This window comes from Corylus avellana, chromosome 2 (genome assembly GCF_965113065.1).
Source record: "Corylus avellana chromosome 2, dhCorAvel1.hap1.2, whole genome shotgun sequence".
In the NCBI taxonomy this organism is placed as follows: domain Eukaryota; kingdom Viridiplantae; phylum Streptophyta; class Magnoliopsida; order Fagales; family Betulaceae; genus Corylus; species Corylus avellana.
The window spans coordinates 12,987,243-12,996,930 of NC_142491.1; the positions used below are offsets into that span (position 1 = coordinate 12,987,243).

The 9,688-nt window shown below is 34.9% G+C and overlaps 1 protein-coding gene across 1 annotated transcript; it reads left to right on the forward strand.

The window, feature by feature from the left end:
- The first annotated feature begins 1,759 nt into the window (after window positions 1-1,759).
- LOC132167938 (P-loop containing nucleoside triphosphate hydrolases superfamily protein) lies at window positions 1,760-8,875 on the forward strand. Its single transcript, XM_059578986.2, has 7 exons — window positions 1,760-1,982; window positions 3,077-3,724; window positions 4,120-4,208; window positions 4,581-4,680; window positions 6,143-6,397; window positions 7,604-7,776; window positions 8,225-8,875. Exons 1-7 carry the CDS (start codon window positions 1,824-1,826, stop codon window positions 8,511-8,513), a joined length of 1,713 nt encoding a protein of 570 aa, XP_059434969.2. The 5' UTR covers window positions 1,760-1,823; the 3' UTR covers window positions 8,514-8,875.
- Window positions 8,876-9,688: the final 813 nt, after the last annotated feature.

Genomic DNA, 9,688 nt, shown 5'->3' on the forward strand with positions numbered 1-9,688 from the left:
TGGTAGGAAATTAAATTATAGGAGACCTTTGCACTAGCTACTATATATGTATAGGAATGACAGGATATCGATAGATCAGAAGAGAGGGACGAATATTTGCCTACTGAGTTGTGTTTGACAATGAGGGTGAGAGGGAGAGAATGACGGGGGTTTTGGAAATGAAATCAGGATTTCCTATGGGGTGATTCCAAGTTTCACAGCCAGCTTTAATTCCTGTAGCCCCTGGTTGATCTCGTCAGAACCACAGACGGAGAGGTGAGGGAGGAGAGGGAGGCATTCAAAGTGGAGGTCATGAGCGGCGAAGGCAACGCTGGCGGTGAAGTACCTGAACATCAAGGAAATGTTTTCCTTTCTAAGGTATGTTCCTGACGATTTGGTGGCGAGAATCCTGTCAAGGATGGCACCAAAATCCCTAATTCGATTTACGTCCCACTCCAAAACTTGGAATCGCCGCATAGGAAATCCTGATTTCATTTCCGAAAACCTCCTCAATTTCTCCATTCTCACAGCCACCCAGAATCCCCCTTCATTCTCTCCCTCTCATCCTCATTGTCAAACACAACTCAGTAGACAACCCTTGGTTGGAATTATAATCGTCACTCTCTTCTGATTTGTCAACCTTGTCTCCTATGGATATCCCGTCATTCCTGCTGGATATAGTGGATAGTTGCAAAGGATAGGCAACGTAATGTCAAAACTGGATAACTCATATAAAATTGTCATTTTGAATAGCACTCCTAAAAATAATCATTGTCATGTCATTGTATTTCAATTTTATAACAGTTTACTAAATAACATTAAATATAAAATAATATTATTTAATAGGTTATCATACTATTGAGATGACTTGCCATTGAAAATAAGTCTTTAGATTTTTTTTTTTAAAAAAAGGTCTTTAGATCATCAACGGCTTGCAAAAAAAAAAATCAAGCATTAATTTTCAATGTCACATCATCTCCGCCGTCATATAGCAGTCTATTAAATAACATTAAATTTAAAGTAATACTATTTAAGAGATTGTTATGTGACGGTGTACAATTGAAATTATTTGACAGTAAAAATCATCCTTTGGTTGACTGCTGTATAACAATAAATTTTTTACAAGGGCTTCTAAAAAAGTAAAGTCAATGGTTAATTTTTGATTGGAACTTAACACAAAATTAAAGAGTTATGGTTGATGAGTTTGAGTTGTTTAATTAAATGAGTTGGGTTTTTGTTAACTTATATAGTATTATACACATGGTTAATGATAAACAATTTTTAACATGACTTATGAACTTAACACGAACCCAATACAAAATTAAACGATTATTGTTGAGGGGTTTGATCCATTTAATTAAAAGAGTTAGGTTATAATTGATTCGTATAATTTTATAGTAATATCTCGATATAACTCAAACCTAATTATTTGCGAACACAAATTGCCACCCCTACCTTATATATGACCACTCATAATCTAAATCCATATATGAAATATCCCTTACCTTAATCTTAACTTTGCTTAAAAAAAAAAAAAAAAAAAAAAAAAAAAAAACTTTGCTTATTAATCAATCTAAGGTAATGGATTCCAGCTCCCAATGACACATGGTCCGAAGAATTTTAAAATCATTTCAAATTCATTTTGGGCCTTAGAACAAGCCCCACTCCAGATACCCAAGTGTGGAAGCCCGAGATATCTAAAAATCCACTTCGAAATGACTATGATACCCTTATGCTTATTTCAAAATATCCATCCTGCCGCTGGTGCACAAAAGACCTGCCAATGCCATAGCCGACCTAGGAGCTCAAGAAAAGCGAAAGCCTCTCTATCTCTCGTGGTGGCAATGGCGAAAGGGGATGATGCAGTGATGAAGAAGAGGAACAAGGCGATCAGGAAGAGGCTTAATAAGCATAGTGAATCGTCTACTGCGGTCTCTGCTCGGGTCGCCGCCATTATTGCTTCCAAGAAGCGCCGCAAGTCCGGAAAACGACGCATGTGCGAGGTACTTTTCCAGTTATGCTGTGGTTTGTTGCTTGGGAAGTGTGGGGAAAAGGGTGGAAATTATTGGGGGGAAATTCGATGAGGTGCAAGTGCTTTGGAAGCTATATATCATCCAATCTTTTGTTGAAAAATAATATGGGATTGGGAAATTCTTTTTTTTTTTTTTTTTTTTTTGAATTTTATGGTATTTATTTAGGGACATAAACAGTGAACTATATGGTGTGGCCTAGTTGCCTGTGGTTTCTTCAGATTTTCTTTCACAATAACATGAAACGTGGCATTTGAAACATTTTAGTATCTACTCATTTCTTTAGCTAACATAGCATAGTAGTTATCTGATTTTGAGTTTTATGAGACAAGAACTTTGACAAAATATAGATTACATATTTCTTTGTTATTGATTTCTTGATATATGTGTTTATTTTTATTTTTATTTCTGGCATGAGTGTCACATAAATCATCATTTATTTGGTGTTAAGTTGATGGTGATATCTGAAAACATTACTTTTTTATTTATTTTTATTCATCGAAAAAAAAAAAAAAACACAACTGTTGGTTATACATGTTCTCTAATGAGACTTGTTGCTTATTTATTTGGTGTTAATGAGACTTGTTGTTCGGATTCATTCAAATGATTTACAGGCATCTTTTGGTCTTTATGCGAAGTTTTTATTTCATGTTGTCCTTTAAATGCTAGTTATATATATACACAGCAGAGTCTGCTGTTAATCTTAGTATTTCCAAACTTCCGAAACCCCCTGACACGAGTTCTCACCTCCCATTCTATCCTCTTAAGGATATACTCCTCTGAATTCAGATTGTTTCCATGCCTAAATTATCATTTTTGTGTTTCCATAGGTGATAAACAACAGCCCCAAGTGCAAGTTCACACAGATTCACACACAAAGCATTTCCTTGGAGCTCTGAAATACCCCAATCCGCCACATCTTCCCAATTTATATTTTATATTTGTCTTATATTTTTTATGTTTGTCTTATGATCTGACATGGATAATACTAATTTGTTGAAGTGTTTGTGATTATTTTCCCATTTCACAAGTAGATTATCATATATGACTCTATCATGACATTACAGGGGATGTGTTTTAGCCTCCCTACTCCTGATGATCCTTTCAACGAGAGGCATGAAAAGATGGATTTGAAAAGAAAGGAACCTAAGAAGAAAATGTCTTCCCAAGATGACGAGAGGGGTTTTGTTAAAGGGAAGATTGCTGCACTGAGGAATGGAACCGAAGCTAGGAATGTCACGTTAGAAAAGAAAAATGAGAAGGTTGTGAATTTGAAGGATGAACAAAAAAGTTCAATGATATCGATGAACGGTCTGGGCCAGAAATGTCTTGTTGACTTAGAAGAAAAGGTTAAAGTGATTAGGAAGAAAGGTGAACATGGTCAACATGGATGGGCCTGTGAAAACTTAAATCATCCATCGAAGTTTCTCATTATGTGCTTGAATTCAATAGAAAATGCATTGCGACATGATGGTACCTACATTAGTGAAGAGGACAAGCCTTTGTTTGTTAATGAATGGGGAGTTGAATTCTGTAAATATTATTCATCTGGAAAGGATATTTTGGAGACTAGTGGACCTAGTTCTACTGTAGAGCAAATTGCTTGGATAGTTTCCACTGCCGCTGATACCATTGCAAGAAAGGAGAAAGAAGGCATGACTTTTGCCAATCCCTTTCTTTTATTCATTGTACCATCCCAGGAGAAAGCTGCCAAGGTTAGTACACATATCTTCTCGTACCATTCACAAAAGACTTTTGGGTTTGACTCATTGTTTCTTTTCTTTTACTCAGCACCTTAATTTGGGGCTGGTTGGGAATTCTATGGTTTTTTACAGACTCATTACAGATGATTTTGCAAAGGGTTTCTTCCTTTATTCTTTCTTTCTTTAATTGTATTTTTTCATCTGCTGAAATTTTTTAATGAGCTCTAACTACTACAAAAAAACACTGTGGTCTCACTTTTACATGGCATAATAAATACCCTTCTAGTGAGTTCTTGCATATTTCTTGCACTGAGGAAAATAATTCTCATGTACTTGTAGTGTATGCAGCCTGAGAAGCCATTATTTGTTTTTTGGTGATAAATTTTTATCCTCAAATATGTTTACAGGTTCGCTCAATCTGCAAACCTTTGAAGGCTCTTGGAATACATACTGTGAGTATACATCCTGGTGCATCATTGGATCACCAGATTCAAGGGTAAGTTTAGAATCTACATTCTTGTTTTTGTAATATAGGGTGGTGATGTATGTGATTAAAGCAGTGCATATGCTTTCACATAGACAAGCTTACTTGTTTACCATGTTAATCGGCAACTTTTTGCATGTCTAAGACCCCCTTACTATGGAAAATTGGTCCTTCTTTTAATGAAGCCTAAGTTATCTATGTGTGCAGGTATGCACATGTACCTTTCTGCATGAATGTACACATTTAACCCACATTCATCTCATGCTGTCAATTCAATGCCCCGTTTTTACACATGCTATCTGCTCTAACTGTCTTTCTTGTTTAGAGAATTGGGTGTAAGTTTTTGTGTTCTTTCTCATAAAAAGTTTATTTTGTATTTGACAGTCTAAAGAGCTGTGAGCCTGAGTTTCTTGTGTCAACACCTGAGAGGCTACTGGAACTTGTTACCTCTAAGGCAATTGATATATCTGGTGTCTCCTTGCTGGTAATTTCTTTTTTGTGTACATTAAGTACACATCTAAAAACTTGTTTCATATCTTTTTCTGTTGTGGACTCTTGTTCTCGGGTGGCTATAGATAAGGATGGGTGGCATAAAAGAATCCATATAGCTTACTCCAGCTAATTGGGGTTAAGGCTTACTGGAGTTGGCTTGGCTCTTTTCCCTAATGTAGATAATAGTTTCATCAGTTGTTTTACGTGATTCTTTACTTTTCATTTGTTGATATTTCTTATAGAAGATAAAGTTTTGTTTGTCGAGGAACTTCTTTTGCTTCTTTTGACCTTTTGCCTTTTAAAAAAAGGCATTTACTAAATAGTGTTTTACACCCCAAGTCTGAGTAAGTCATCGGTTGGTTCAAAAATCAAAATGTGTGCTTCATTTGTTTGTTGGTCTGGTCACTTGTCTCTAAGTCCCGCTTTGTGGTCATTGATATATGTGTGTATTTGTGCTTTATGGTTGTTTCTTTGTTCTATGATTCAATCTCTTATATCATTGATGTGTTTTCCGCTGTGATGCTTGTTTACTGTATCAAGTTAGCAGCTTGTCACTTGTCTAACAAAAAAAAATAAATAAATAATAAAGCAATTTGGAATTAGTTGTCATGTTGGAGTGTTTTCCTATAGATTCATCTGAAAGGCTCATTTGGCATTTCTTATGTGGAATGTGTTTTGAATTGGTGGGCCTGCAAATATGATGACCTGCATAGCACAGCTACTTGCAACAAGCAGTTTGTATCACTGTTGGGGAGCAGTACCTATCAGATGCTCTGTGATATATACAAAGTAATTTATTTCAATACTGGATCCAATACTTATTTGATACTTATCCAAAATTCATAATTGTAGTTTTTGTAATTCTACGAATTTTATCTGTGCTTCTTGTTGCACCCGGGAACTTACCGGACACTTCAAATGTTAGGATTTGAACCTTGTTGAAGTATTGAAGAGCTGAAATATAATCATAAACAGAAACAAGAGAAGGGGCCATTGACGACTGGTGTTTGAGTCTTACTCTTTTAGAGTGAAAGATTCCTTCTTTGGTGCAGGTGTGACTGAAGTTGATTAACTTTCAAATATGGAATATATTAGAATTTGGCAATTCTGTGATGCAGTATCTAATGGGAGTTTCTATGTCTCTGTGTGTGTTCTGATGATGTTATGGCATACGAACCTTATTTTCTCAAAATTGTTGTGTTGAACAATATATCCTTATCCATATTTCTAGTTTTTACTTCATCTGTGAGCACACTATTCTCTTTTTCTTTTTTTTCGTTTCCTTGCAGTAGTGATTTTGTCTTTGAGTGATTTCTGCGTGAAATGTCATTTGGTGTTAAATAGTAGGCAATGTAACATCTGTCATTAGTATCATAAAAGCCCTTAATTTTTATTGGCTCTCTATTTAAAGCTTGATCATATTTATCTAATTTAATTTTTTGATGCTTGTGTAGGTCGTTGATGGACTTGAACGTCTTTCAAATGGTGGTTATCCTGATATGATAAAATCCATTAGGCAATCTATATCGGGAACTCCACTTACTGTGGTTTTCAATGATTGCTTCAATCATGCCTCTGTTCCATTGGTTCAAAACCTTTTGCCGCGATCAATCTATCGACTTTCGCTTAATGATACCATTGCCAGTCTAAGTTCATGCATTGTCCAGTCTGTGAATGTGTGCACCTCAGAAGAAGAAAAACTATCAAAGGTACGTATATCAATCAGTATATTAAGCAAAGTTTCTACTTAAAGTTTAGAACTTATATGGCCCAAAGTACAAATAAAAAGTGTCTAAAAGCAGCCCCCTTTTTTAAGGCACTTCCTTGTTTGTTTTATTAGTTTGAATCAGAATTGCACATTTCTCCTTATTCTCGTAAATCTGTTTTACTGACTGATTTCATTGTATTGCTCTAACAAAAAGAGAATTGCTATTTAGTCCCTAAGAGGAGCTTCTGCTGGGTTAGAAAGCAGAAAGAAGGCTACATATCTCATAACTTGCAGTTTATGATATGTCATTATCACTTTGGTCCTATTCCTTTTAGGTAGATATTCGCGTGAATGTGAATGTACAAAGTGTGTTTTATTAGTATTAAAATTAAGGGACCAAGTATTAGTCATGGCCCTTTGAATAAGGTTTGTCACCTATGCTTCTATTCAAAACCGAGATATCATGCTGTCTGATTTTTTAATTTTGCAGATTAGAAAGGGTCTTGATGATGATAACCCTGTACTCTTGATTTTACAAACCATAACTAGCTTTGTGATTGACAACCATTTGGTGTACATGGTGACATGCTAGTATTAACTTTGAAGTCTCAATGATTGAGTTCTTTTCCCTTTTCTTCTTTCTTATTTTTTTAGATAAGAAAATTTTCCCCCTTGTCAGCATCAATGAGTGCAATTCTGTGATTTGTGTCCTTATTAACTCTGATGTGTTTTGAAAGTTGATTTTTACAATTTGTCAATCTTGATTATTAATTTTTTTTTTTTATGATTAATCATTTGAAGTAGAAGTTCAACTCATCGATATTAAAGAGAGGAACATGATATTTTTGAAAGAAAATTTTCCCTGTTTGAAGATAATTTGGGATTATGTTATGAGAAGAAAGCGTGGTACTAGTTTTAACATATCTGTATCATCCATTCAAATCGATAGATCTATAAAACCAGATGGAAGACATTCTATGTGCAAAAGTTAGAAAGAATCGAACCCAAATGTGAAAAGTAATTTAGCAAACATTGTGAAGTTATCCCTTGGAAACCTAGCTTTTCAATTGCTTCGTATGTGGTAAGTTGTTGTCGCAAGGGTAGAATTTTTTCCCAATTCCATGTCCATATTTTGTGACTAGACCTATGTTCTGTCAGGCAATAATTTCTTGAAATAGCATTTTCTTACAGTCTGTTATTTTTGCAGTGCATTCAAATTCTGGACCAAACTTATTGCAATCAACTCTTCTCTCAACCCTTGAAGGTGCTATACATATTTGCTAAAGATAGCAACCTCAGCAAATTAGCCGCTGCTCTCAAAATCAAGGGTTATTCTGTATCAAGTGACTCATCGTGTACCATTTCAAATTTTAACAACAGGTGAAGGGGAAAATTCTGTTCTTCCCTGTCTGTTGCTTATTCGTCTAATATTACTGCTCCTGCAAATTAGGTTGCTTAGTGTAATTTGCTCCTTTTTTCCTTACTTGGGTTGCATGTTGTAACTGTAAACCATATGGCTTCTAGGTAAAAAGGTAGAAATTTGTCATTGTGAATTTGATGTTAAAAAAGAATACCCATCCCAATAAAAAAAAAAAAAAAAAAGATGGTGGTAGAAGTTGAATATTGCTATGTACTATGACTTGATGTAGGCTAAAATGTAGGAAGTATATGTGGTTTCAGAGTTTCTAAAGGTGTAGAAAAGTGCTTAGATTTTATCAAATGGTTAATACAAGTTTCTTTGTCTCTTTTCTGCACCAGAATTTGTGATGCTTACTACTGTTCTGTAAATATAATCCATGTCTTATTTGTCTACTCTTGATTTTGACAGCGAAATGAAACCTGCAGTGTCCATGATCAATATTGAGCAGATAAGTACTGCTGATTTAGAGGAGTATGAGATTGTAATAATACCCAGCTTCGTACTTCCAATTGACAGTTATGTGCATGTTCTCTCAAGGATGGCCCGCCATACCGTCAATGGCGTGTTGCACAGCTTCTTAACTAAAGAAAATGCAGCACTTGCTGGACCATTGACTGAAACCCTAGAACAATGTGGGCAGGCAGTGCCTGAAGCTTTAAGAAACTTGTGTCTGACAGCACCCATGTGGGAACAATGAAGTTGGATGCGCTTTCATCATTATATGTTCTCATTCTTTCTGGCTCCTGCATCATCTTTACCACAAGCATAATTAGTTGGAAAATTGCATGATTTTTTTGTTTTCCTGTGGTTCTGTCCAACAGCTTCTGCAGTTGTTGATGAGGGGATTAGAATGTCATAATCTCATAACAGTGTGAAAATTTCAGGTAGAAAGTCAAATTTTGAGCCTTGATAGAGCCTCTGATATCTCAATTATCAGAATGAGCTATTTGCGGATCATTTCTCTAATTTGTGTGGAAGAGCTTTAGTTTTGTTGATTACCAAAAACAGGATATGTAAGAGGTTTTTATTTTTGTTATTTATTATTATTATTAATCAACGAGAGCATTAATTCGCTCAGTTAAGAGACTTTCTTTACCTAATTTTTTGATCCTTTGTTTTAGAATGCAGTGTGAAGCGTGTGATGGCTTAGTCAGCTTCTATAGAGAATGTAAGGATCCGTTTGGAAATATTTTAGATTTTACTGTCTTTGAAAAGTTATTTTTGAAAAACAAAACAAAAAAGAGGCATTTGTATTTGGGGATTTAGTAATAGCCGAGGAGTGATTCTAGAAAAAGCTGTTTTGAGAACCGACCACTTACATGATTTTTAGTACTTGAAAACTGTTCTAAAAACACAAATCTAAGCACACCTACTTCTCTCTCACCTTTTTCTTTTCTTTTTATTTATTTTAGATTTTTATGGCTTGAATGTGTTTCGGGTATTGAAGGTCGCGGTTTTGACACTGCAAAAGGGACAGCAGTGCACAGAAGTTGAGAGTGAAAAAAATGGAAGTAGAATTAACCAATAAGAGGAAATGGAAAGACTAATGTTGTACAATGGAATAATAAAAAATTGATTAATGTTGTATGAGATGATGTAGCAGTAAGAATTGTTCAATAGTTTTTTTTTTTTTAGTGCTAATCGACGATTGATTTTTACTGTCGCATCATTAAATTGCATGACATTCGTATAACAATTAACTAAGAGCATGTTTGAGAAATAGAGTTTTAAATCATAAAGTGCTTTTTGGTAAAAGCTTAAAAATTAAGCTTTTACCTAAAGTGCGCTTTAGTCATTTTTAGGTGTTTTGGACCTTTAAAAGTATTTTCAATTTTTTTTTACCAAACGGTTACTTTTTTCTTTTAAACTAAT

Excerpts from the sequence above, each read along its gene's own strand:
- LOC132167938 (XM_059578986.2), top strand. The coding sequence starts at position 1,824 with ATGGCGAAAGGGGATGATGCAGTGATGAAGAAGAGGAACAAGGCGATC. Across the intron at positions 4,209-4,580 it reads TTGGATCACCAGATTCAAGG|TCTAAAGAGCTGTGAGCCTG; the intron begins GTAAGTTTAGAA and ends TGTATTTGACAG. Across the intron at positions 7,777-8,224 it reads ATTTCAAATTTTAACAACAG|CGAAATGAAACCTGCAGTGT; the intron begins GTGAAGGGGAAA and ends TGATTTTGACAG.